The sequence below is a fragment of the Cucurbita maxima genome, unplaced genomic scaffold (assembly GCF_002738345.1).
Source record: "Cucurbita maxima cultivar Rimu unplaced genomic scaffold, Cmax_1.0 Cma_Scf00023, whole genome shotgun sequence".
NCBI lineage: Eukaryota > Viridiplantae > Streptophyta > Magnoliopsida > Cucurbitales > Cucurbitaceae > Cucurbita > Cucurbita maxima.
In genome coordinates, this window is record NW_019272039.1 from 2,087,864 (window position 1) to 2,114,982 (window position 27,119).

General features: G+C 37.2%; 4 protein-coding genes, 2 long non-coding RNA genes and 1 pseudogene across 15 annotated transcripts; 4 read left to right on the plus strand and 3 right to left on the minus strand.

The window, feature by feature from the left end:
* Positions 1–1,092: 1,092 nt before the first annotated feature.
* On the minus strand, positions 1,093–4,441 carry LOC111497449 (soluble inorganic pyrophosphatase-like). Of its 4 annotated transcripts, none has more exons than XM_023148239.1 (9): positions 4,200–4,441; positions 3,434–3,569; positions 3,296–3,324; positions 3,046–3,111; positions 2,286–2,393; positions 2,134–2,199; positions 1,909–2,029; positions 1,732–1,813; positions 1,093–1,382 (listed from the first exon to the last, which is right to left on the minus strand). In XM_023148239.1, exons 2-9 carry the CDS (start codon positions 3,561–3,563, stop codon positions 1,340–1,342), a joined length of 645 nt encoding a protein of 214 aa, XP_023004007.1. In that variant the 5' UTR covers positions 3,564–3,569; positions 4,200–4,441; the 3' UTR covers positions 1,093–1,339. The 4 variants fall into 4 exon arrangements, with proteins under 4 accessions (XP_023004007.1, XP_023004006.1, XP_023004005.1 ...); XM_023148238.1 differs by having other exon boundaries at positions 3,434–3,581; XM_023148237.1 differs by lacking the exon at positions 4,200–4,441 and adding an exon at positions 3,882–4,172.
* A 983-nt stretch (positions 4,442–5,424) lies between these two features.
* Positions 5,425–9,365, minus strand: LOC111497446. Of its 2 annotated transcripts, XM_023148229.1 has the most exons (12): positions 9,082–9,365; positions 7,528–8,856; positions 7,336–7,446; positions 7,208–7,240; positions 6,921–7,098; positions 6,661–6,842; positions 6,398–6,534; positions 6,225–6,320; positions 6,073–6,142; positions 5,927–6,001; positions 5,792–5,843; positions 5,425–5,718 (listed from the first exon to the last, which is right to left on the minus strand). In XM_023148229.1, exons 2-12 carry the CDS (start codon positions 8,713–8,715, stop codon positions 5,657–5,659), a joined length of 2,184 nt encoding a protein of 727 aa, XP_023003997.1. In that variant the 5' UTR covers positions 8,716–8,856; positions 9,082–9,365; the 3' UTR covers positions 5,425–5,656. The 2 variants fall into 2 exon arrangements, with proteins under 2 accessions (XP_023003997.1, XP_023003996.1); XM_023148228.1 differs by having other exon boundaries at positions 7,528–9,365.
* A 2,246-nt stretch (positions 9,366–11,611) lies between these two features.
* On the plus strand, positions 11,612–14,681 carry LOC111497448 (tubby-like F-box protein 5). Of its 2 annotated transcripts, XM_023148234.1 has the most exons (5): positions 11,612–11,967; positions 12,626–13,003; positions 13,082–13,169; positions 13,486–13,615; positions 13,703–14,681. In XM_023148234.1, the coding sequence occupies exons 2-5, from the start codon at positions 12,650–12,652 to the stop codon at positions 14,367–14,369; spliced, it is 1,239 nt and encodes a 412-aa protein (XP_023004002.1). In that variant the 5' UTR covers positions 11,612–11,967; positions 12,626–12,649; the 3' UTR covers positions 14,370–14,681. The 2 variants fall into 2 exon arrangements, with proteins under 2 accessions (XP_023004002.1, XP_023004003.1); XM_023148235.1 differs by lacking the exon at positions 11,612–11,967 and having other exon boundaries at positions 12,867–13,003; positions 13,082–13,173.
* Positions 14,682–15,298: 617 nt separating this feature from the next.
* On the plus strand, positions 15,299–19,063 carry LOC111497270 (annotated as a pseudogene).
* A 297-nt stretch (positions 19,064–19,360) lies between these two features.
* On the plus strand, positions 19,361–22,926 carry LOC111497305. Of its 3 annotated transcripts, none has more exons than XR_002720594.1 (4): positions 19,361–19,922; positions 20,548–21,057; positions 21,257–21,348; positions 22,800–22,926. It is a non-coding gene; the product is annotated as an uncharacterized LOC111497305 (long non-coding RNA). The 3 variants fall into 3 exon arrangements; XR_002720595.1 differs by lacking the exon at positions 19,361–19,922 and having other exon boundaries at positions 20,467–20,840; positions 20,912–21,057; XR_002720593.1 differs by lacking the exon at positions 19,361–19,922 and having other exon boundaries at positions 20,467–21,057.
* On the minus strand, positions 22,183–25,056 carry LOC111497300 (zinc-finger homeodomain protein 6-like). Of its 3 annotated transcripts, none has more exons than XM_023148069.1 (2): positions 24,975–25,056; positions 22,183–23,570 (listed from the first exon to the last, which is right to left on the minus strand). In XM_023148069.1, exon 2 carries the CDS (start codon positions 23,547–23,549, stop codon positions 22,575–22,577), a length of 975 nt encoding a protein of 324 aa, XP_023003837.1. In that variant the 5' UTR covers positions 23,550–23,570; positions 24,975–25,056; the 3' UTR covers positions 22,183–22,574. The 3 variants fall into 3 exon arrangements, with proteins under 3 accessions (XP_023003837.1, XP_023003836.1, XP_023003835.1); XM_023148068.1 differs by lacking the exon at positions 24,975–25,056 and adding an exon at positions 23,952–24,970 and having other exon boundaries at positions 22,183–23,809; XM_023148067.1 differs by lacking the exon at positions 24,975–25,056 and adding an exon at positions 23,928–24,970 and having other exon boundaries at positions 22,183–23,809.
* On the plus strand, positions 23,215–25,218 carry LOC111497306. The gene is made up of 2 exons (XR_002720596.1): positions 23,215–23,571; positions 24,977–25,218. It is a non-coding gene; the product is annotated as an uncharacterized LOC111497306 (long non-coding RNA).
* Positions 25,219–27,119: the final 1,901 nt, after the last annotated feature.

Here is a 27,119-nt window from a genome sequence, read left to right on the forward strand (position 1 = left end):
GAGTCTTTGACTTGATTATTTTTTAAAAAATAATTGTATAGATCTGTTTATAGTCATAATAGCTTATGCTCGAGGTAAACAATAGAGAGATATGTTGTTCGTTTGAAAATTAATATATATTTTTAAAAAATAATTAAAAAAAAAACTTCCTTGAGTTTTAAGTGTGTTGTTTGGGAGCGAAGCACTTTTCCACCTTAAAAAGGATTTGGGGTACACACATCTATGGGAATTTGGAAATTTGGTAGCTTTTGTTTTATACAAGCTTCATACCAATTTCCCACAAAATAATAATAATAATATAAATAAATAAATAAATAAAGTAAATAGTGCATGGGATGGTGGGCCCTTGTGTTGGCCACTTTATGCCAATTACATGTAGCCTAAAGCTGAATTTGTCATCATTCATTTGTTAGCCCTATGAATTAAATTAATTTTAAATCCTAGACGTGTAATATCATATATATATATATATATATTTATTTATTTATATGTATGTATGTATATCTACTTCTTTCAATTCATTAATATATTTATTTATTTAGTGTAGATTCAAATTAAGATATTAGTATATATTTATAATAAAACAATTGTAAGGATGTGATATAAAAGAAAAATTAATAATAATAATAATAATAATAAAATGAATTATAGAATTTTGGAAAAACAGTGATGGGAATTTTGAAATTTAAAAGACAAAAGTCAAAGCTGCAGCTTTTACCTGTGGCATTGACTTGCATTTTCCACCTCAGCTCAGCTCATATTTCTAATTATTTATTTAATATTTATAGTTTAATTAATTGAAATTATCGTCATTTTCAATCGTAATCTAATCCTGTCAGTTATCCAATCATGAAATGAAACGGGATTTGGTTGTTTTTTAGCTGTCCAATTATAATCCCCTAAATTATTAAAAAAAACCAAAAACAAAAATTTATTAATGAAAAATTGTTTTTTTTTTTTTTTTTTTGGTTTGAAAAGATTAGTGGATGGCAGGTTATTTAAAATAATAATTTTATATAATTATATAATATAAAAAATATATATAAGACTGGGGAAGAAAATGGTTGCTTAAAGATAAAGAGGAATGATTAATTCAAATAATAGCAGCCTAAAAAAACTGCAGGCCATGTTGGGATTAAAGGTGCAATAATGATTAGAACAAGCTTGAAATAGACTTGGTCATTTTGGGCCACGCCGCCAATATTGTCCAAATTTCACTATTGGGCCGACATCAAGGCCCATTTATACAACGTTTAACAGCAGCCTCGTTACGTAGGCTGCTAACTGGTCTAATAGCCAGTCTGTTATTGGATAAGAACAGGGGAAGAAGCAAAAAAACTTACTGCCTCAAGCTTTCAACTATGTAAGCAGCATACAGATCCCTACAAAAGGAACATCACGAGTGAGTTATGTTAAAATCATTTAGATAATTAAAAAATAAAGATATCTAAATATTTTAAGAAGAAAGATATCGGTAAATACATCTCCCCTACTCTATCTAGTTTTTCATCTCAAGAAAATAGCATTATAAATACCCTTCACCTTATTTACGTTTCATGAGTAGTTTCTACAGAGTGTCTTGTAATCTCTTCTCGATTGGTGTTAATAAAGAAAGAGTGTCTTGTAATCTCTTTTCGATTGGTGTTAATAAAGAGTGCTAGTTTTTCTGAGTTCAACCGAGAAGGGGAATAGAAAGTGAGAAAGTTGCAGAAGGGTTAGATGGAAGCTTACATGGAGTACTTGACGGCATCACTGGCAGCTTCAGCTGGCAGGAAGTCTTCAACGTCCACTTTCTTGTTCTCGTTCTTCTTGTCTTTTTGGTTCAAGAGATGTCAAGGAAAAACCAACAAAATGCTTTCATAAACCATAATATATGGATTCAAATGTGAATGTGTTTTAAGAGGATACAGTCTTCGAAGAATCGGCGAATTTCAGCCAACCGGTGCGGGGGAATCTCCTTGATGTCCTTGTAATGGCGGAATTCTGGGTCGTCAGCACATACTGCTATGATTTTGTCATCCCTTTCTCCCTGCACCATGGTAACTGCAATGGTTAGCTTAAAGAGGGAAAAGAAATCCTGGGTTGTTTACAGGACTTTGGTAACTGTTCAGAAGAAAGTTGGGGGCCGTATACTTGATCAATCATGGGCATCAATCCAATAGCACGAGCTCGGAGGAAAGATCCAGGGAGCACAGGCTCCTGTGCCACAGAGAAGCAGAAGAACAATAAAGATATCAACTCATAACTAGAGATAATTAATTCTCTTAAACTTCATTGGATTTTACCTGCATCAGTACCAGAACATCCATAGGATCACTGTCTTCACAGATTGTACGCGGGATGAAACCATAGTTGTGTGGGTAAACAACTGATGAGTAAAGTACACGGTCGACCTGTTTCCACAAATTTGAAACACGGGTCATCTTCTCCATGAACAAATTGAAAATGCCTACATTCAAGATAGCATAAACCCAGGACACTGATACAAATGGTATCAAATGGTATCAGAGCTGGTGTGACAGCGAGGACACTGATGTCCGAAGGGGTGGATTGTGGGATCCCACATCGGTTAGAAAGGGGAACAAAACATTTATTATAAGGGTGTGGAAACCTCTCCTAGCAAACATAAAACCTTGAGGGGAACCTAGGAAAAACCCAACTCTTCCCAGCAGATGCGCTCTAAAATCTTGAGAGAAAAAGTCGGAAGAAGACAATATCTACCCATAGTAAGCTTGGACTGTTCCAATGATCGACAAAACAATGACTGATTACAAATAACAATGTCTGATAGTAGAGAAGACTTAGTACAAGAAAGCATCTTCAATGATCTATGGTGTTCTAAACCAGATCGTCGTTGTTTACGAGCAAAAGGTCAAAAGATTTTGAAATACTTCTCTAAGAGTTTCTAAATGAGAGGCCATCAAACTCAGGAACATGAAACAATGCAGCAAAGCAAGCTTTATTATAATACTGCTTAAAAAGTAGCCATTACTGCATCAAAATAAGCAGAAAGGCAAAGAACAGATAGAGAGGAGATGAACACACTTTTATAAGGCCACTGGCTTTGTCAAGCTCATATTTGACCTTGCTGCCTTTGCTAATTTCTATAACCTGTCCATACATAGTAATAATCAGTTTGAAGTTTCAATAATTGGCAACTCATCATAATAAATCTCAGAGCAACTAGCTCAAACAACCAATCTCCTTGACACTTTCCAACCAGTTCTTATTTTTTCTTTCCAAATCTTTTCAACAATCTAGCACTGTAAGCCTTAAATAAACACGAAAACCTTACACAATTGAAAACCAACGGCGCACCGGGTCCTGAAATCACAAATTCAAGCATTACTACTCAAGAAGTAAACAAGCTCAGCTGAAGTCCTTGCACATTCAGTAGAAGAATCTTCTGAAAAAGAACAAAAAGTACACATACCGATCTCCAAATCGTGCCAAGGGTGAGCAGCCACAGATCTTCGAGACATGGAAGAAAGAATTCTTTCATTGAGCTTAATCCTAGGGACTCCTGCATTTGCGGAATTTCCTTCTCCAGCACTGTTTTCCATATTCACCTTGCACAGTAGCTTCACAGTTTTCATTTTATAATTTTGCAGCAAAAGTTTTGAGTTATTTTAAGGGAAAGATCAAAAGATAACCAATAAACACATCCGAAAGGATTCATACCCCACAAAAAGAAAGAGAATAAGGAACAAGGCAAGATTATTGGGTATTCATTAAAAGTAAAATCGGGTAGGAACACTAATATATTAGATTATGAAATTATTCTCAACTAATCGAATCCTAACAAGTTAGATTAAAAAAATGTAATCCAACGAAAAACACACGCACAGGGATGTTTCAAAGAAATGGAACTAGAAAACTACCCTTCTTCTCCGATCTCCACCTTCCCGGAACACATGAACTCTGTTTTTCTTCCCCATGGGTTCAATCATTTAGGCTCAAAACCGAAATGAGTAGCATCAAAACACAACAGTAAAAAACAGTAGCGGCGAAGCACGATAATATAGTGAAATCAAATCAAACCTATAAATAGCTTATAAAACAATCACAAATCAGGAAATGAGTTTATCCCAAAGGGCATTGACTGAATCACTACAGCTTACATAACAATCGGAAATAGCTCCGAAACAAATCAAAAGAAACAGAGCAAAGGGGAAAAGATTGAACGATTAATCACTCACTCAGTAGCAGAAGAGTAGCAGCGTCGAGGTTAAGCTTGAATCGGACACACAAAAGCGACTCGAGCAAATATATGGCAACAGATTCGATTCCGAGCTGAGCGGGTGAGAAAAGACGAGGAAGAGAGAATCTCGGGATGGCGAAGCCACCGAGTTAATATAGATCGTTGGATGTGGCTGGAGTCGATCCCACGGTCCAGGATGAAGACTCGTGTCAAAGCTCTGTTTTCGTATTCGAATCTGGAATTTTTTGGAAGAAGCTGCGAAAGGATCTTTGAAGTAACAATATTCGGGTATGGATGAAGGGGAAGACCCAGTAGAATCTTGCCACGTATAAAGGTAGTCCTGAGTCTTCCTACCACCCAATGGGAACTCGCCACGTATGAAAGCTTCACGTCACGTCAGTGTACCTGATTCGCCGTGTAAGAACAAATTCTATGCGTTTGGTGGGCGGCGACTAGTGGCATGCATATGGTATATCCACTGATAGCTGAGGCTGGCATTTTTGCCTTTTATTTATTTATTTTTTTAAAAAAACCGTGTATTTTATTTTACTAATTTACTATTGCACGTGTATATTTTAAACTTAACATTTATTTGAGGGCATATCCTAATTAATTGAATTGTAGAACTCAAAAAAAAAAAAAAAAAAAATCAATAAAATTATGCTAGCCGTAATTATTTATTATCTCGACATTTAATCAAAATTTTAAATTTTAATGCACTTCTAAATCAATATATAATAAATATGAGATAAAAAATTTATTAACAACCCAAATCCATCGTTGTAAATATTTATTCGTTTTGACCGGTTAGTATGGTCTCATAGTTTTAAAATACTCCTTTATAAGAAATGTTTCATATAAAAAAATGTTTCGTATTTTACAATCCACCTCTTGTGCCCCACATCTTAGCTGACACACCGATTGGTGATTGACTATGATGCCATTTGTAACCGTCTAAATCCACCACTGGTAGATATTGTATACTTTGACCTGTTACGTATCGTTGTCAACCTCACAGTTTTAAGACATGTTTTAAACCTTAAAAGAAATCTGGAAAGGAAAAAACAACAAGTCGTTTCCTTTTATATCTCCAATAAAAAATAAATAAATAAATAAATACTCGTCACAAGTCATGGGGAAAGAGGGAGAGAGAACATTCATGCGGTGAATTTCATTTATTTATGATTGTTATTATTATTTAAGAAAATCATCACAGTGGAAAATATAATTATATAAACGGGCTAGAGAGAATTATTCAACGTGACCAGCACATTATAGTTGTCTCCCCTCATTTTTAGATTTCATCTTCTATGATGTCCTACAATATAAAGCTGCCCCATATATAATAATTTCTCCGGATTAGGATACTAGAAAGCGTCCTATTATCAAAATGAAAGGCAGTTTGTTTCTCCTTTTTCCAATAACACAATCTTTCATAACCTCGCATCAACATCGTCAATCATAAACGAGGTTGGTGGAGCTCTTCCTGTACATGCTCATGAACTTTGCCACGAATTCTGCAAGAAGAAATTCGTATGATTTTTGTGAGATTATATATGTAAGTAAGTTGGACAACAATTTGATCTGTACCTTCCAATTTGGGTAGGGCGCCTGTTCCAGTTTCAGTTGGGAGTCTCTTGTTCTGCAAATGATAAAGCTCCCAGTTACCAAGCTTGCCTAACAATGCCTTGAATTGGAAAAGAAAAGGGGAAAAAGAGAACAAACATAATAAGCATGCCAGTAATAAAGTTCCCTCCTTGACCTCAGCTCAATTCTTTTCAGAAATTCTTCCACGAGCTTCTGTACATGGAGGACACAACTTTATGAGTGTATTTCATGAACTAATAGTGTCCTAACTTTAAATGCCGTACCTGGAGGATTAGTTTTGGATGAACTGAATCAACTAGAAGCTTCTGAATTTTTTCTTTTACTAGGTGTAATCTGATAAGAACATAAAAGAATCGGCGATACTCATTTCATCTATATCTTGACCAGACATATAATAAGAAACATGGAGTTTTACCTCGGATTCGTCGGGTCTTCGAGGATATGAGCTGCGAGTTCTACCACGGCCTCTTCCCATCCAATGGGGATTGGCTGGTCATCAGAAAATGGATAACTGCAAAAGGGAAAAAATTTTAGCTCTTGTGGATTATGTAAAAGTAAATTTGAGTATCTAAATGCTAATGTCTTAACTTGTGTGCCTTGCATGCTTCAAGCGCCATGATTGCTTTTCTCAGGTTCTGCTTTGCTTTAGTAGCAATCTTAGAAGCAAAGTTCATAGGCAGGTCAAATTCCTCCTTCTTTGCTATTTGGATAAGTACATCTATGATCTGGGAAGTTGGAGATTAGGCCAAAAACAAAAAAGTTTAGCATGATAATACTCAAATAGCGGTCTCGGGATTTCTCATCTTACAGTATAAAGTCATATCGAAAAACATAAACAAGATAGTGTTTACTTCATGAGTTACTGGAGGGTTAATTTTGATAACTTTGCAGCGGCTTATCACTGAGTCAAGGATGCCTGTGTCGTTGTCACAACAGAGTACTACTTTGCAGGCATCCTTATAGCCATCCATAATCCACCTAAGCAAATGTTGAATATCCTCTACAGCTTTGTCTACATCTAAAAGGATTACCACTGGAATTAAGAGCACAAAATCAGATTAGCGTAAGGTTTATAAGTTTTTTTACCATAGAAATGTTTTCGAAATCGGACCTTTGAAACTAGCCTTCGGATTGAGATTTCTTGCCTCCACATTAATGGAATATTCACTGCCTATTTCTTTAGCCAATCCCAGTAGAGCATACTTAGCATTTGCTTCTGAGCTTAAATTTAGTTCCACATGGTGAGCACTTGACGTCAATGGAACAAAGACTTGCGTTAGTTTTCTTTCCTGTTATGATATCAGGATGAGCTCCAAGACTTGTTATGTGTTTAAACTCTCTGCTCATATTATTACAAGAAAGAACATATCTAATATTTTACCATATATTTGCAGTTACCTGAATCTGGAAACATCGCAAATCATGAGAAACCTGAAAAGATACACAACAAGGCAACCAATTCAAACAAGCTCATACCAAAGAAAGAAGAATTTCAATGTCACTGCATCAGTTGCTCAAAGACATACATTCCAACATGAATCGCCATATATCTCACGCAAAAGAGCCATAATGAGCACTCGTTTGCCAGATCCGCACGGACCCTTGAACAGGATGTGGGGAAAACTGTCTTGTAAAACCTAATAATTCAATGAAATGGATATGAACAAGACTATGCAATAAACTGCACAAGTAATGCAAGAGTACCTGAAAACACTTACTAATTGCTTGAGAGTTTGCGCCTCAGGCTTATGGAAAGCGAATCCACTTAAGGACACCGGTCGATGCTTATCTGCCCAAAAGGGTTTCAAGTATTCAACAACATTTGCTCTTTCAATGAATGTAGCTTCATCAAACTCCCGCTTTTCGGGCGATTTCGTCGTCCTGCAGGGCCCATTCCTCATACAAGAAAACCACATCTCGTTCTTCTTCTTTCGTCTACTGGCTATAAACCTTCTTGTACTTTCACTTGTTCTTCCACTCACATCACTGATCTTACTACTTTCAGTGCTAATTCTACTACTATTTTCTCTACTTACAGCAGCGCTATTGGTTGTGGTCGTTGACAAACCAGCTCCAGCAGAAGTAACCCCTCTACCATTAGCATTTACTTCAACTTGATTATAAGTATCATCATTCTTTTTGGACACAAAGTTAGGCCTTGGACTTATATAATTCTTGAATGCATTTCTCTTTCCTGTGACATTGTTATTTATTCCAATAGCCAAGCCATCACGCGAAAAGAATATGTCCCCCGGCGAGATTGACCCCGTGCTTTCAACCATCGGTTCATTAAAAATCGAACCTCTATGGACCCTTCCATCTGCAATCATCTCGTTCATTTCACCAACAGAAAGAGAGTTCACTTGAGAAACCTCCTTTGACTGGTGCAGGATGGAGTTGACCTGCAAGGATGGAGCAGCTCTGTCTCTCCTTTGAGATAAATCGTTAACAGCACTCATATGTTCATCTCTCGTTCTCAACCTTGGAGCAGTCACTGATCTTCTATTGTGGTTTGGCTTTTGACTTATTCTGTTACTCCCATGAGAATAAGTCAACTTCTCCTCTTTTCTTGACCTCATGCTAGAGCTTCCAATTTCCTCTGCTCCAGCTTTAAAAGGAGATTTGTGTCTTCTTCTTTCTGCTCTCGACAAGGGGCTGATGTTTCTCTGATGCATGACTAGAACACTGTCGTCTTTGGCCGGCCTGTGAGGCGTTTTGCCATTGTTTCTTCTCGAACCAGGAGGAGAAATATTCGCTGCAGTACTGAACTTCTTCGATGCTGCCGAATCTGCTCGTCGGTTATTGTAATCCAGTACAAGTTTCTTCGCCTTAGGGTCATTCCAAGGGCTCTCTTGCCATTCTGTCTCCGTATCAGACGGTTCATATCCATCCTTCCTCTGCTTCATTAGATTCAGAGCTGGACACTTGGACTCTGTCGAGTTGCGATGATCGTTCCGAAGCCCTAATTCAGAGCAACGGTCTTCATCGAACAATCAGTTGAGGGGAAAGGTTTCAGAGCTATTGGGAAATATAAGAATCCTTTGCCGCTGGATCGTCAATGTGATAAACGATAAAATATTAAGAAAAAGATTAGAGGAACTAAAACGATTCCTTCAAGAGAAAATTGGATGGATGCTAAATTCCAAAATATTGATGAACACGAGGGAGATTTCATCGATGGCGACGATGACAATAATTCTTTGAACCGAATAAAACAAAATAGGGAAACTGGTGCGTGATTACATACAGCTCTCAAATCTGGAGTGGTTTACCTGAAATATCTAAGCTGGTTTTTGAGAAAATAAGTAATTAGGCCTTGTCTTTGCCGATCCTCTCCAGAGATTGTCTTTATTCTCCTTGGCCATGGTGGCCGCGGCTGTAGAATGTGAAATATGGCAAAGAGTTGGAGTATTGATGAAAGAATTGTGAACGGAAATAATGGCGGCCATCGCTGATGAACGCGGGATAATTCTGGAACTTCCTTTCACTTCAGGCGTTCATTGGGTGTTCTTCGCTTCTGCTGCTCCAGTCCAAACACTGCATGTTCCGAAGAGTGTGCCGCTACGATGCTTCGTCTTTGGCAACCACTATCTGTCTGTTAGTTTATTTATTTCTTTTTGTTAGTTTTTTATTTTCCCAAAAAAAGTAAAAAATAATAATAATAATAATAATAAAAACAAGATAGAAGTATACACTATCATGCTAATATAAATGTCCGGTATGATATTAGAATCATGTCCTTATCTTAACTTCCTCAAATATCGAATAAATAACTTGCAACGAGAAGGTGTAGTCATAGCGACTCGGGTATCAAACAAAATGGTGTATTAAGAGTCGAGTTGTATTAACTTTAATTTTTTTTAATCAATTTTACACCGATATCGACTTAAAATGTCGGATAATAAAATTTATGAGTTCTATTTATATAATTTAGTCTCTTTTTTTTTTCCTTCTTTTGAACATTTTCAATTCATATAAGTTTAAATGTTTGTTTAAAAGGAATAATTAAATAAAAAAAAAAGTTTATTGAAGGTGAATTTTTATCTTGATTTATTGACCAAAACGAAAAGGCAGCAGAATCCAAAAAAATCCCTCATTCATGGTATTTTAAAACATAAATTCCAAAAGTATTATTTGCACCTTTGAAAAAGAAACCAAACACTTTTCAAAATTGAAATCATTTAAAACTCGAGTCCACCAATCAATTCTCGCATACCAATTCTAGAAGAAGGAAAATCCAGAACAAAAAGTTCAAGGATTCAATATATATTAGCAACGTCAGAAAGTTTTCAATGACAAAGTGTTAACGGGTAGATAATGACATCACATTTATTAAACATGAAATTTAGAACTCATTCCTCAACGCCATATAATTAATTACAAATTGTTAAGAATTAAAGTTTTGTTTAAAATATGATTTATTAAAATATAATGTTTGAGAATAAAAAATAATTGTATTTGATGAGAATATTATCGAATTTTATTTCATGTATGTAAATAATATTTATATTTTGTTTAGGCATTCAAATGTTATTTATATTTTGTATTTATTTTATAAAGATTAATTAGGGCAAGATTATAAATAACTTCAATAGATTAATTAATAAAGCAATAATACTAATATATTTATATATATTTAAATAAATAATTACCGGTGCCGTAATTTTGAATAAATAAGTTTTTTTTTTCATTTTAAAAGTAAATACTGAACAAACGCCTCCAAGTCGGCCTTCCGGAAAATTCCTTCTCCGATTGACCGGAAAATTTGGAGAATCACGACCAAATTGTCTCAATTTGGTCGCCGGAAGTGCATTTGGCCCTAACGTTCTTAATCCCCACCTATTCTCAAGAACAATTCCTCCCCCGCGCCTAATTTCATCCTCTGAATCTAATTGGAAATAGGTTAACCTAATTTCATGATTGAAATGCATGGTGCAAAAAGATCGTTCAATCAATCAAGCCATTTTATCGCAGAAATAAACTAAACTACAATATCACATGATGCAAAAACAACATAAGAAGCTAACAATTTCAAAACACACAACAAAAAGAACCATAATACAAAATTAGGAATCCAAATTCTCGTGTATATCTGATCTCAACCACTTCGACCATCATTGAAAGGGAGAGATAGAGTTTAAATTAAAACTCAAGGAAAAACGCGACGGGCGGAGGGTGGCGGAGGAGAGGAACAGAAGCAGAGGAAGAACAGCTTCTTCAGAATACGGCGGAGGACTTGGCCACGCTTCGGGATCCAGCGAGGAGCTGCACCAGTAGCGGCGGCCATTTGGTTGTTAGATGACCTGGGGAGAGTAACTTGATAGTCACGGCGGAGGAGAGATTTTTTAAAATGGAGATCGAAAACTGAATGAAAACAGAAAAGGAGAAGGGTTTTTAAAGGAAATGGCGATCGAAATGGCGCGCTCGAAGTACGCGTCTTTCATTTGCTAGATGAAGACGACGCCGTTTTATTTTTATTTATATATTTTTTTAAAATATACTTTTCTTACTGCTCAACCCTTTTGTTACGTTGACTCAGAATTAAGTAAACGCTAGACCATATTGTATATTTATATTTTCACAATATGAGTAGCTCAGATACTATTGGCCATTATATATCCTATAAATTGAAGGTTCAAATGGAATAATCCATTCTGTACAAATAAAAGCTATTAGGCTGTGTGACTCAAAAAAAAAAAAAAAAAAATTAATGAACAATGATGATCAGAAAATCCCAAACGTGAGAAACACGTGTCCGAAAAGCAGTGTCCTTGAGGTCGTGAGAGTGATCGATCACGCCCTAGATTCGCTCCCAAATTGATTTGACGTCAAGCTTCTTCTTCTCACTGTTGAATGTTGATTGAGATTTTTATATAACTAATTTTTTTAGAGCCAACAAAAATGGCTTTGAAGCCGAACGAAGCTCTGGTTTCTGATGTTTTTCACTTTTAGTTTCTTGATGGTGGAATCACCGTCTTCAAGTTTACGCATTGCTTAAATCGTTCATTCGTGGAGTAGCGTTGAGTTTCGAATCGTTTTCTTAATTTGATTTAACGTCGTCTCGGGATTCTGGTTTTTACGATTGTTCTTCACTGGTGTTGGATTTAAGCTTGTTCTCTATCTCCTTGATGTTCGTGATCTTTACCATTCTTGAATAGGTTGATTCCTCTTATCAATCTCACTGCATTAATTTATTGTTTGTGTTTTCTGTTTCTGTTTCTGTTTCTTTGGTTTCTGAAGCGTGTTCTACATTAGGGCTTTTCCGTTTCAACATTCCTGATTCTTTCGTTTCCCCCATGCCTGTCTACTAACTAGTTACGTTGCAAAGTTATGATGCTTAGTTTTCGAAAATATTCTTTTCAGGTTTTGTGAATGATCTATTCGGTTGTTTCTGGACTTCAGTAATGGAACCAGGAATCTTTTGTGGGAATGTTAGGGTTCCATGTGAGATTATTCTTGACGTTTTAGATAGGGAATTTTGGTACTGATTTTTCGTCAATCTTCTTCTTTTTTGTTTTTTTAGAGTTTTGTGGTCGCTGATGACATATGCGTGCCTCTAATTTTTTATTTTGACAAGGATGATGGAATGTTGATCTGTTTATTGGTTTCTTATTCAGCAGAAAGAAAGGATTCGAAGTATCTGCTGCAATTTTTTATTATCATACTCCGAAAATGATTCTTTATCAACACTGCCAATTGAATTTTATATTATGACTTAAAGCATCTAATCTGTGTGGTTGGTTTTTAGATTAATCTCCCTGTGCTTACTGCTTACTAGTTTGTTTATGTGAGTGAGTTGGGGTTGAATTTCTGCAGAAAGGATTGATATGCCACACAATTATGTCCTTCAAAAGCTTTTTTCGCGAGCTATGGGAAATCAAAGACGGACTCACAATCAAACCGAAGCGAGGGGGAGAAGGAAGGAACTGGCGAAGTCGAACCAGGTCACATATTGCACCTGATGAAGTGCCTCCTCAGCCTGAAGCAATTCAGCAAGGCCAGTGGGCAAATTTGCCTCCTGAGTTGCTTTTGGACATAATTCGAAGAGTAGAAGAGAGTGAAACCTCGTGGCCTGCTAGGACTGCTGTCCTGTTTTGTGCTTCAGTGTGCAAGTCATGGAGAAACATTACGAAGGAAGTTGTCAAAACTCCTGAGCAGTGTGGGAGGCTCACGTTTCCCATTTCACTGAAACAGGTAAAGGGCTTACTTTCATTGATTTCTTTTGATAAGTTTATGCTTCAACTTACACTTGCCATTGTTGCTCTTGCGAAGCCGGGACCTCGAGACTCCCCAATTCAATGCTATGTTAGAAGGCACCGAGCAACTTCGACCTATCGTCTATACTCCGGATTGGTGCCTTGTAGGTGACGTTCCCTTTTTCTACTTGTATTCTTATTCCTAATTAACTTTGAAAAGAACAAGGTTAGGCTCATGAGATGGTCCATGTTTGATATACCACACCTTATTTGATCATCTTGTTGATATTTGAATATGATTTGCATTCTATACATGCATCCTTCTGAGTTCTGAGTTATGAACTTCTTTACTGCTTCTGCACTTTCCAGTTTAATCTCCCAGCTTATGGGAAAAGATAGTTTTAATTTCTAATGCATTAACGAACTATCATGATGTTCTATGTGGTTTTCACTTAAATGATAATATTATTGAATTGACAGCGGAGAATGAAAGTGATAAACTCTTATTAGCAGCTAAGAGAGTAAGAAGGGCTACAGGTACAGATTTTGTCATATCACTGGTTGCTGATGATTTTTCCTGGACCCACAGTACCTATGTAGGCAAATTAAGGCAAGCGTTTCGTTCTCGATCGACTATTTTTGTTTATCCGATAACCTCGTATTGATGTCTCAACATTTCATTTGCAAAATATTGCAGGTCCAACTTCTTTGGCACAAAGTTCACCATGTATGATACTCAACCGCCAGTTCTCCCTGTAGTGCAACAGAATAATCAATCAACCCGTTCATTTCATGCCAAGCAAGTCTCTCCAAGAATGTCAGCTTGTAACTACACTACAGGGGCAATCTCTTATGAGCTTAATGTTCTACGCACTAGAGGGCCCAGAAGAATGCACTGTGCCATGCACTCAATCCCTGTATCTTGCATTCAACAGGGAGGAAATGCACCGACACCAATGTCATTCACGGCCTGTGTCGATGACCAATGCTCTCCTCTACCAGCTTCTAAAGGAAAGGAGCCAGAGACAGAGGCAAGTTCCACATGCATCCAAGGTGCACAGGTTCAAGATTTGGGAGAATCCTTGGTTCTCAAGAACAAGGCTCCTAGATGGCACGAACAGCTTCGATGCTGGTGCTTGAACTTCAGAGGACGTGTGACAGTAGCTTCTGTAAAAAACTTTCAACTCGTGGTCGATGTAGATCCTGCCCTCAATGTGTCGGTTGAAGAACAAGAGAAGATAATATTGCAGTTTGGGAAAATTGGAAAGGACATCTTCACAATGGATTATCGCTACCCGCTCTCCACCTTCCAAGCATTCGCAATCTGCTTGAGTAGCTTCGACACCAAACCAGCATGTGAATAGCAATCCATCGGATTCTCAGTGATTCAGAATAGAGAGAGTTCAGGCCTCTTATCAGAACTTTGCCTCTTTGATTTGAAAGCCTTATGAACTGGAAGGTAAAGCATTGCACACAGCAATTCACAAGTACAAGTTATGGGGCTGAACTCGATGAACGCGTTACCAATATCTGTTGATCTGAGATTGTCTTATAATTTTACTATCTCCCTGTTACTGGAAACTTCCCACCAAAGAGCTTAAAATCAGCCGAAGCTTAGCCACCCTTTTATCTTTAGTATTACTATTAAAATTCAAATATTGTGGTGACTAACCGAATCGCGATTGCCTTACTAATGCCTTAATTACTAGGTCTGCTATACTTAGTTGAATCAATACATTAGAGTTGTGGACTATATGTGAAGATAATACTTTCATTTTATTATTATTATTATTATTATTATTATTATTATGGTTATTAACAATAACTCACCTAATATAATATATTGTAATTTGTAAAATCCATATTATAAAAATATGGCACAAAAGCATATTATTGATACCCAAAGTTTATCCCTTAATATTGATTCTCCTCTTTAGACTTTTCAAAATATGCTCTCGTCAACCTAACTTAATTAATTAATTAAAAGTAAATAATTAAGGCATATTTTAAAAAAATATATTTTAATCATTTTTTTAAAATAAAATTCACAAAATCAAAATTTTACCCATTAATTGTTACATCAAATGATATTGTAAATAATGACAAATTCTTCAATTTCAAATATTATTTTTAGAATGATTTTAATGTTCTCGAGTTAAAATAAAAATAAAACTTAGGCCTATGAAGTTTAAAAAGTATTTTGCATGATTTAATATATATATTTATATTTATTAATATTAATGGGATTATTTATTATTTTATTGGAGATCTACGCTCCCGCTAAATTTTCTTTTGGGCCCTTATTTTTATTCTGCTGTTCTATGGGCGACCCATTTCTGGCCCTTTCTCTCTTAAACCCTATGGCTCTGCAACTGCAAGAAGACGGAGGTTTAAACCTCGGCACCAGACATCAAAGCCCTGTCAACCTAACCATGTTCTTACTTGATCAACAAGTCAACTCTTATTTTCTGGTGGCATTAAAGCGGTTTCGTTATCAGTAATTTATGCAAGCGGAATTTTCAGAGCTTCTATTTTTGTTGAATTTATGGCTGTCTCTAGATTATCCGCCGGCGTAGCTATGGCTGCAGCTGCTGCGTCATTGCCGACGATCGCCAATCGCACCTACGCCGACTCTCCCTTTCGCTTTTCGCCTTTCTCTTCTTCTCATACCTCTCAGGAGGATAAGTCTTCTGATGAGAAATCGGACGCTAAACCCGCCGTTGAGGAGCCGAGTAAGTCTGGATTTGATGCTGAAGCATTGGAAAGAGGCGCTAAAGCTCGCCGAGAAATTAGTAGTTTCCCAAATGCTAAGAAGGTGCTGCTTCATTTTTTTTGCTTAATTCGTTTCGTTTTTGCTTAATAGTTCCCCCATTGGCAGTGTTCGATGAAATTTTGTTTCTGCTGGTGAATGATGTGAAATCCAACTTCCTAGCTTTTTATTGCTTTAAACTGTTGTGTTCTTTCTGGGTTAGGTCTTTGAGCTGATGAAAAACCAGGAACAAGCGCGTCTTGCTGAGGTGGCTGCTGAAAAGGCCCATTACGAAGTCATTCAAGCTCAAGCTGATATATTAGGTTCTTTTCTATGTTATTACTACATAATAGTTCTAGAATTTTTATTACACGTTTTGTTTGATTACCCTCATTATCTGAAACTGTTGGTTTGCAAATAGTAAACTACTTGAACGAGTTAGCCTCTGATGTCTAGTCTATATGTTAACATGTTAGATTACAGGATAGACAACGGAAATTGGCCGAAGAACAGAGAAATCTTATTCAACAACAAGCTCAGGCAAAGGCACAAATGCTGCGCTATGAAGATGAGTTGGCCAGAAAAAGAATGCAGGTGGGTTGGTTTTAGTTGGTTCTCCAGAATAAGGATGAGTTGGAAAATGCATGTTAAGGATAAAAGATTTTGATTGTGCATGTTAATGCTTTATTATTTATGTCTTCTTATTCTTTGCAGACTGATCACGAAGCTCAAAGGTGACATAATGTTGAGTTAGTTGGAATGCAAGAACAATCATCTATAAGAAAATAACAAGCAAGACAAGTAACTGAGGAGCAGATACAAGCACAACAACGACAGACTGAGAAAGAGAGCTGAAATAGAGCGGGAAACCATACGAGTGAAGGCTATGGCAGAGGCTGAGGGTCGTGCACATGAAGCAAAGCTGACTGAAAACCATAACCGCAGAATGCTGATGGAACAAATAAGTGGAGAGAGAAAAATGGCTTGCTGCAATTAACACGGCTTTTAGTCATATTGAAGGTAGATTAAATTTAATTTATAAGCATGTGATGGTTAATGGTATTGGAGTGACAATTTCATAATATGGAATAGATTATTGTGTTCTAATTCAAAAGTTAACTTCAGAGGTTCCATACATTCTAGTTTACGAACCTCTTTTCAGATAAGTAGCATTTACTTCCATTTATTTGAAAGTTCATATAGCTTGAGGAATCGAGAAAATTTGGGAGAGGCACATTATGCAATAGATTAACATGCTTTTCCATTATTAGTTTAATCTCATATTTGTCACTACTCCAATGCACAAGACACCTTATATATTTACTTCTGAATACTACGTGCAGGGGGTGTAAGGATTTTACTAACTGATCGGAATAAGTTGGTTTTGACTGTTGGTGGAGCTACTGCATTAGCTGCGGGAGTATACACTACCAGGTGATTGTTCCGTGAATACCCAGTTATATCCAAAAAAAATTATTAGTAAGGTACAATATAACTAATAATACTTATATTTAAACTTTAGGTCATTCACCTTCACAGTTCACAGGCCTTAACTTGATATTGATCTGCTAATGATCTGGCAAACGTTCTACATCCTTAATTCGACTAGGGAGATGTGAAAGTGAAAAAGCCACCCATTTTCATGAAAGATTGGAACTATGTATACATGTTATCCACATACAAGTCTGTGATTAAAGTCTTTGGTTTACCTCACTGATTTTAAGCTTAATATGTTATCTAATCATTCTCCCTTTATCACTCCTCGTGTACAGGGAAGGTGCAAGAGTTATGTGGGGTTATGTTAATAGGTTATTGGGCCAGCCATCCTTCATTAGAGAATCCTCTGTTGTAAGGTTTCCAGGTTTCAAGATAATACCCTGGGTAAAGAACAAAGCTGCTGCATTTTCTACAGGAGCTGGGGCGGCATCTCTCGCAGAAAATAAAAATGATCTTGGGAATTTTGTCCTCCATCCTTCACTTAAAAGGAGAATTGAACAACTTTCGAGAACTACTGCAAACACCAAGGCTCATGAGGCACCCTTCCGTAATATGCTATTTTATGGACCTCCCGGGACCGGGAAAACTATGGTTGTGAAAGAGATAGCCCAAAAATCAGTAAAGATGTCCACCAATGCCTTACTATTTACTCTTTTCTTTTCTTGCCATTATAAATGTGTTTTGTTTGAACTTTTTTTTGCCTGGATGGAACATGCTTCTCCTCTATAGTTCTAGAGGTATGATATGATATCATCATTCAGCATAGCACAGCTTTAGTTCAAAAACTCTACCGCCATGAAATGATTAGGATAGTTGACTCAGCTTTTGGATCATGCTGCTCAATTTGATCCCTAGTTCCTTTTGTTTAAGCAGGGTTTGGATTATGCCATGATGACTGGAGGAGATGTTGCTCCTTTAGGTCCACAAGCCGTTACAAAAATACACCAAATATTTGACTGGGCTAAAAATTCAAGGAAAGGCTTACTGCTTTTCATCGACGAGGCTGATGCTTTTCTCTGCGAGTAAGTCCCCCACCCCACCCCCCATAACAGAGAAAAAGGCAGAGCATGTAAAAGTAATCTTGTTATTCTGTTAAGCCCTTCTTGTGAGGTTAGTGTAGGATTAACATGAAAGTAGTACATTTTTAGCTGAAATGTCTGAAACGTCTGCAGGCGCAACAGTACACAGATGAGTGAAGCTCAGCGAACGCATTGCTGTTCCGAACTGGTGATCAATCAAGAGACATAGTTCTTGTACTTGCAACAAACAGACCGGGCGATCTCGACAGTGCCGTGACTGACCGAATGGATGAAGTCATTGAGTTCCCACTCCCTGGTGAGGAAGAACGCTTCAAACTGCTGAAGCTTTATCTAAACACCCTAAGCAATCAAAATGAAGCCAAATCCAAGCAAGCATTCTCATTCAAGAAAATCCCCCAACAAATAACCATAAGAGACATAACCGACGACATTCTTCGAGATGCAGCTCGAAAGATCAAAGAGTTCTCCGGCCGTGAGATCGCAAAGCTCCTGGCCAGTGTTCAGGCAGCTGTTTATGGGCGGCCAGACTGTGTCTTGGACTCTATGTTGTTTACAGAAATCGTTGATTATAAGGTAACCGAGCATCACCAAAGACTAAAGCTAGCTGCTGAAGGTGGCCATCCTGTTTAGTTGAGGAATTTTTTCTTTGTAACATCACTTGCAGGGAAGAGCCGTCATTTTTACATCACTTTTTACCCATTATGTAGCATACAAACACTACAATTCTGTGGTTAAAGTACTCATTCATGGGTTAAAAAAAAACTCAAAGCTAGGAGTTTGGGCCATTGGGCTTTCAGGCCCAATTCTCATTGAAGCCCAGATTCGATTATAATTCTTCAATCAAAATTTTATTTTATCCATAAAAAAAAAAAATCATCTGTTAAGAAGCTCCCGAAGTTCTTGCGAATTGCCACTGTGACATCATCCTTACTTTCACTCTTTCCGCAGCTTTTTTTTTTTTTTTTTTTTTTTTTTACCGGTTCTTGGGAAGAACATTGAACATGAATTTACTTGCATATCTTTTTTACGTCTCATGGGGAAAAGTAAAATTTTCATTTTAAATTCGGTGTCCTTCGGGTTGTAAGTTGGGCCGACAAAGGACGAAAAATGGTACGCTGCGGTCGGAACAATCTGTCGACGGTCGGCCGATCCGATGACCTGACGGAGACAATTACAATAAACGGCGGAACTTGTGACTTTTTAGACAAGTTTTCGTGGAGAAACCAGCTGTGACGGTGGAGGGAGGTTGCTGCCGTGTGCGACGACACGTGTCACTCAGGTGGCCCAGTCCCCGCCTTCGGTGGTTTCAAATATTTGCCACGTTTTTTCCTCTCTCTGTTTAAAACTGCTTTTCGTTCTCATTTTCTCTCTCTAATCGGAAAATGGAAAGGAAAGCGGATGCGGTTAGTGATTCAAAAGCCTCTGCCGCTTCCGAAGTAATTTCGTTTTTTCTTCGTGAGATTATTTGGTACCAGAAGCAGCGGCGATTGTGTGCGCCGTCGTCATGAGCGGCAGAATACGGCCATGCACGATCGTTCTGAGAGAGAAACATGAGCATGTTCTCTAATCGATCTTCTCGCGCAGTTCTTCGGGGAAATAGCTTGCGAATTTCCTTCGGTGCTTATATGAAGGTAAACGCTTCGACCGCAAGTTTTAGTGTATTTCGTGGTGCTTGATGCCTTTTTGGCTCCAAAAAAGAAAAGGGCGCTCTTCTCGATTAGTGCATGTGATTCAAAGATCATTGTTAATTAATGCGAGTTCTTTCTACATATCACGATGCAAATTACATGATTATTCTCATCATAAATTCTTCAATTACAGTATTGTTTAATGGTTTCGCTCATGCGTTTGAGGATCATTTTATTTTACCGAAGGAATAGGCCACAATCATTTACTAATTACGAAACTATATTTTAGTACACTTAAGAATGGATTAAAAATACTTAGAAACTGAGTTCTGAGGAACTGGCTCAAGAACAATCATGGAGATTATTCCCGAAATTTTTATCAAATCGTAAGAATCGTTTATAAGGTCTTATAAACTAGGGTTTAAGACGTAAAAAATTAAGGTTTTGTGTCTATTAACTAGGGTTTAAGGCATAATTTTTTTTTTTTTTTTTTTTTTTTTTTTTTTTTTTTTTTTTTTTTTTTTTTTTTTTTTTTTTTTTTTTTTTTTTTGCATAATTGTGCTTGTTTACGTTACTTGAAAGTTGTTATGGAAGTAATGATTAACGATTTGATTGATCTTTCTAGCAGGAAAAGTTTGTGCTCCCAAACTGTTGCAAGAAAATGGAAATTTCTTGTGGTTCTAGTGGTTTTTATTTTATAATTGTTTATTATTCCGTCCGTTGGGGATATTTGTTTTCCTTTTGTCGCTTTCCGAAGGTCTCGAAAGCAGATTGGAGAGCGAGGGCTCAATCTCATTATACGGTGGGCGGTGGATAAAGCTGAGGAGATGCTGCCGCCGCAGCGAGGACAGTAGAAAAAAGTTGAAATTGCTGCAGCAGCTGCTGTTGCTGGTGTGGAAAAGACATCAAAATTCAAAAGAAGTATGCTCTCGAAAGGTCAGAATGACTTCTAATAAAGCTGAAAATGCATTAATATGATGGTTGCCTGTCAGAACACAGCAGTAGTGCCGCTTGGTAAAGTTGAAGCATCCCCATTTTTTGAAGCCTAACCCCATTTCACAAACTTCCCAGCTTATCTCCAACACTCTGGAGAGTACCAGACGCCCTAGAGACCTTAGGTATGGGCTATTGATTTCAGGTAAGATTTCTTGCTCATTATTATTTGTATTTGTAACGTGTTATGATTGATCGAGTAAATTGATTTATTATACTGCTGCAGAGACGAACTCGGTAAGAAATGGGATTAGCCCATTGAAATTTCCCCCAGCTTTCACGTATGCGTACATTAGATGCCTGTAATAAGAGAAGATCTGAACAATTGCTCTTCCATTTTGTAGCAAACTATATGGAGCAATGCCATTGATGGAAGCATTCAAAAGCTTGTCGTCTGGAGACCGCTTTAGATGATTCATTGACGTAATTAAAAGAGGTAAACTATTATTATTTTGTGTTTCCCTTCAGAATTTATTTTGTATTGTTGGATTTGATAAATGCTTCACATCGAATAGTAATGCTTTTCATTTCAATAATACTTTACGTTAAAGACACTCATTGCAGAACACACCGCGTAGCCTTTAATTGCGTTGTACATTAAAGACAGAAGAACATATCTGTTTCCTCAATTTTCCACCAAGCATATTCCCGCAGTAAAAACTTTAAGAGCTTCTTTCTTATCAATGTTCAACTGTCTGGGGTCATCTATTTACTCGAAATCTGAGATTTCCAGACCCTTTTCTCTACTAGATAGAGAGGCAGGGTACCATTTCAGATAATCCAATTCCCAAAGCTCCGTAGCTGATTTAAAGCCTTCGCTGTTATAAATGTATTTTATATGTTTATAATTTTATCAATCTGGGTTTATCTAACTAGCAAATTTCTAGTTCTGAAGAAACTAAGTTGTAGTCCTGAAAGAACAAATTTATATATTCAACATATTTAATTCCTTAATCATGAGTAGAATACAACGAAGACTAATTCCTGAAAATTTAAGTTGCAATTCCAGGATTGAAATAGATTCGTCCTTTTTTTCCACCAGTTTCTGGGGACAAAAAAATATGGAAATGTAAGCGGACTACGCTTTTTCTGATATTATGAACAAACACACTCTCATAGTACTTCTTGGATTATAGGTTTCCAACAAAATCAAAGTCGTCTTTTATGAGGGTTTCACCTCATTCGCTGTTCTGTCTCAGGGTTAACGAAGATTATAATTTGTAGATAATGACAAACAAGAAAAAAAGACATTATATCAGTCTACATTCTAGCCACAGAATTGAAATATCGGTATTATAGATGTAAATCTAACAGCCTACCATGCACTTTCTTTCGCTTCTTCCGCGCCGTCCATCTCTTTTTTACTTCTCCTGATACAGTTTCATTGGCTTTGTTTTGGGGAGGAGTTACTCAACTTATTTCAGTGTTGATTTTGGTAAACATTGATGCTTAAAGCATCCAGGTAAGAGGTAGAAGTAACACGACAAAGTGCAATGAGATATATTCGTTCAAGAACTGAATATTGCCTCTCTCCCTTGTTCGATGCTACTAATATTGGTCTGTGTCACATGCACTTGCTCTAAAATCTATCTTCTTAGAACTTAGTCAACAAGTATTCATTATTTCACGAAATGGGTTTGAAGTAAAACTTCTAAGAAGTTCTTACGTTTGTTTCTTCTTCATGGCTTGTTTGTTGTTGTGCATCCAAACCTTGAAAACTTGCCTCCTTACGCCCACCTCAGCGCAGAACTGCTGCACTTCCAATTCATCGTGTTTCTGAATTCTCCACCCCAGTTTTTCAGCAAACTCTTCCATCTTGTCCTTCTGTCCCTGTGTGAACTTTGTTCTAAATCGTTTTTTCATTAATTGTTGCTGCTGACCGAACAGGTCCCGGGCTCCATTATTGGACTGGTGAAACATGTTTAGATCTTCACTTGAAGACTCGTCCGGAGCTCCATTGCTTCCTCCAAATGCCATCATCGAAGAAATTGGAACTGCCGGCAATTGATGGTGGCGGGAGAGTGGAACTGGTGACCTATCAGTGTGATGGCCATTGTTTCTGATGGTATTGGAGATGAAAAAGCCACTGGGTACAGCAAGCTGTGTGGGCTCGTGATCTTTCACCTCTTTCCGGTGAAAGTTCCGATGGCATTCACAGGCTGCACACTTCAAGGCCTCGGGCGTTCCAGTTTCTCCACCAGGCATGAACTCGCCACAACCATCGAGAACATGGCCTCCAGTACTCGCTGCGTGGTTCTTCAAACATTCTCGATACCGAACTGGAGGAATAACATTATTACTTGCAGGTGGTGTTCTTGAGGTTGATCTGCTGCTTGCAATCGGCTGAGTAACTGCAGAGGGTGAGGCAGTAACGGAGGTCTGGACTGGATCTGGGGTTGTTGCTACAGGATGGTCTGTTGTGTGTTTGTGTAAATACTGATGCAGACTCAGTTTGTGATGGTTTTGATTCAGTTGATGAGAGAAATGGAGCTGGGGTACTGTGTGATCTCTTCTGGTATCAGCTGGTGTTAGATGTGTATGATCAGAATTAGGCAGTTTGGTTGAAGATTCCGTATTTGATTGATAGCACAAAGGGGAAGGAGTTCCTATTTCCTCATCTTCACCTCTCATCTCCATTATATCTGATCTCCAAAAATAGGTAACAAATCTAAACTAGCTTACTTTTGGGTGCCAATAACTAATCCGCCTTCCACATCATTACCCTTCTATATCCTAGACATTCATTTGGATCTTCGACGAACTAAGCAACGCTAAGCTCCCTCTGATCATGATCTCAATTAGCCAGGTAGCTAATTAATCTCCAGATTCCTTTGCTAATTCCTGGTGCTTTCTTGCGTCCTCCATCACTCCCAATCCGTTATCGTAAGTGCTACAAACTGTTGGGTAACAGGAAATAAATGGATTACTGGGGACGGAAAGACAAAAGAGGAGAAATTTTCAACATCTATGAATTTGAATTCATACATAGAGAGAGAGAAAGAGAGAGGGACCTACCAGCGTCTGCTATCAAAATCTTACCTTTGTAAAATTGGGGAGGGAGGGGAATATGAAGAAATATGCAGTAAGTAAGAGCAGCAGGAAAACGACAATAGTGAATATGGAAGCTGCTGGGGGATGGATGCAATCAGAAGAAAGAGAGTATAAGAAGAAAGAAAGATGGTGTGTAGGAAGAAGGTAAAGAGAGGGTTTTTTTTTTTTTTTTTTTTGGTGTTTCCTACCACCCGCCCAAACCCAAGATCGGAAGCCGCAGGTGTGGGGGTTTGGAGAATAAAGTGATGACTGCAGAAGAGGACTATTCCAGCAAAACAACCGACAAGGTCATGTTAGTCATCTCCCACAGCCTGCAGCTTTGGTCCTGTTTCTAATAATTGCCTTTCTGGGCACTTTCTGAAACCCTAAACCACTCCCCACATCCCTAATAAATGTATTCAAATATGCAAGACAGCAGGAGATTAGATTAGATTAGTGACAAAGCCCAAGCTGGTTTTCTGACTAGACTCTTAACTCGGCTGCCCCTTGCCTGGAATGGGATTCTCCCAGAGACAAAACAATACCTCTAAACAAAGGGATTATTATGAGCAAGAGAGAGAGAGAGAGAGAGAGAGAGAGTTTTTATGAGGGGTGGGGTTATAAAGTGAAGGAAGGGAAGGATGGTCCACTTATGTTTGTAGTGTCAGATTCTCTTTCCCCCTTTCCCCATCAAGGCTGTGGCTGTCTTAATGTTTCTGCAACTCCACTCATCCCCTAACACAACACTTTGCTACGTCTCCACTCTTTACCATTTATATCAATCGCTAACTTTTGGGGCATTTGGTGGATATCTAACACTGCACGCCAATTTGTACAACACTCACTCACCACTCTGGTTTTTCACCCTTTTCTCTCTTTCTTCATTATGCCACTCCTTTATTTGGTCCACCCCACTTTCCATACCTCTCGCTCTAGGCCTGTCTTCTTTGTTTTTTACCACGCCCCCCCAGTCCCTGCTCATTTTGACCAGATCTTAACGCATTCAATTCACTGATTTCTTTGTACCATCACAGCTGAAGTTTGCTTTTGTTCCTGTTCTACCGTCAACTTTCAACAGTTCTCTGCTCCTTCTTTCTTGGTAACTTTGTTTTTCTACCAATCCCTACATATTAATGATACAATTGCTTATGATTTGTTCATCTTGTATGAGTAAGTTTTCAGCTAAGTTTAGTCTTGATTATTTTTCAAACTCTCCGTCTCATTAAATAAGTTTAAATAGATTCAAAGTTTAGGAGAAAAACTGAAGCTTTGTCAGCCTACCTCTATTATTTTGTTTCTTTAGGAGAAAAAAATGGAGGTTCCCTATCTCTATTATTCTGTTTTTTTCTGGGTGGGAAACGCTATAAGTTTCTTAATCCTTATTAATTAATTTGTATAATGCAGATCGGCTATTGCAAATTAATTCAAAGAATAAATTCAAAACATATCCCAAAGAATAATTAATTTTCTTGGATTAGCAACCTTTTAGGATGTTAGCCTTTTAGAAAAAAAAAATGTCGCCTATATTTAGTCAAGTAGAAATGATTACTTGTGTATTTATTAAGCTTTTGCAAGCTGATTAATTGTTCCCAACGTCTCTAACTACTAAGGTTAGCAATTAATTGTAATTAATGGTATAAATAATTTATGTTAACATATGAACTTAATGTTCTTTATTAGGTATCACATTTAATGTTAGCTATTTGATTTCCCTCTTTTTGTACTAAATTTATGGTAATTCACTTGATGGAATGGACTTTTCTTTTCGCAATGTTGGCACTTTGACAATATATATATATATATATATATAATTTAGAATAGGGTAGGATTAGATAAGTGACAAGATTTTTTAACCGATGGATCATAATTTCGTACCTTTCAGATCTAGAATTATTACAGGACTAATTAATTTGACATCTAATCCTCCTTTAAACAATTGTTGAATTACAAAATGTCGAAATTATTAAGAAATTCCAGCAAGCTTTTAAATGAAACAATGTCACATAAACACCTCCTTCATAGTTGTCCCATTGCTAATCAAGATGCAGCCACCAGCTCGCACCAGCTCGCACCAGCTCCACTGTCTTTCTATATAGTTCCGAGTGTGAAAGTTCAACCATACCCTTATGGTTCTTAGAGAGAAAAAATTCATGAGAAGGGTATTAAGGACCTTTCCCAGACGCCCCGTGGAAAATGACTAAATTGAACACCTGCTGGTGCATATGAAAGTAATAACGATATTGTTAATTGTTATTAGCTAACTGTTGATTTGATTTATTGACATTTATTATAATGTTATATAATTACTTTGTAACCAAATAATACCCAGAAAGTTTGACCAATTAGTAAAGTTATAATAATTATAATAGACTCATGCAGTTACATATAATATCATAAAATGGGTTTTTTATTTTTTAATTTTTCAATTGGGAAACATAGATCTGAACGCTAGGTAAGATCTTCACACACATTAGGTTTCTGGAAACTATATAAGGACACTATTTTATATTTTATATCCCAAAAAGAATAGTTAAATTGGTCAAAATGACGGCAGTCAATTTGATGGAACGGCAGCAATACGCTGCGTTTTGTGGTACGTGGGAAACTTAAATGGCTGCTAATCTTGATTGCGTTAAGTCAAACAATGAGTGCCGAAGAAGTGTGTTAATTTAGATCTTAAATCATTAATTATTAAATTATTATTTTAATAACGTAATTAATATTTTAGGTTATCCAAATCCACACGCGTCCCATTGCCGCAGGGAACAATTCCCAACCAACTAATATTAATATTAAAAATTAAAACTGATAACGTGGCGAAAGCCCAGTCCCATTTCCTTTTCCCCTCTCCATTTTCCAACGCACCTCCACGTCACCATTTATTTTCTGATGGAATTTCTTTTTTGGAAAATTCTAAAACAAATGAAAGCAAGTAATTCCTAGGTTTTTAATGGGCTTTTGATCCAAAAATTCAGCCCATCCAAAATTATTTTTAATAATTGAAAAAAAAAAGTCAGAAAATAATATTTTATTTTTTTTGTCGTTTAGCGACATGGAATCGTTTGGTATAAGAAGAGTGATGGAATGGATGGGTGTGAGAGAGAGAGTGAGTGAGTGAGTGGAAGCTCCACAAACGCTTAGAGAGAATGTTTAGTCAACCAAATAATCCAAACCTCT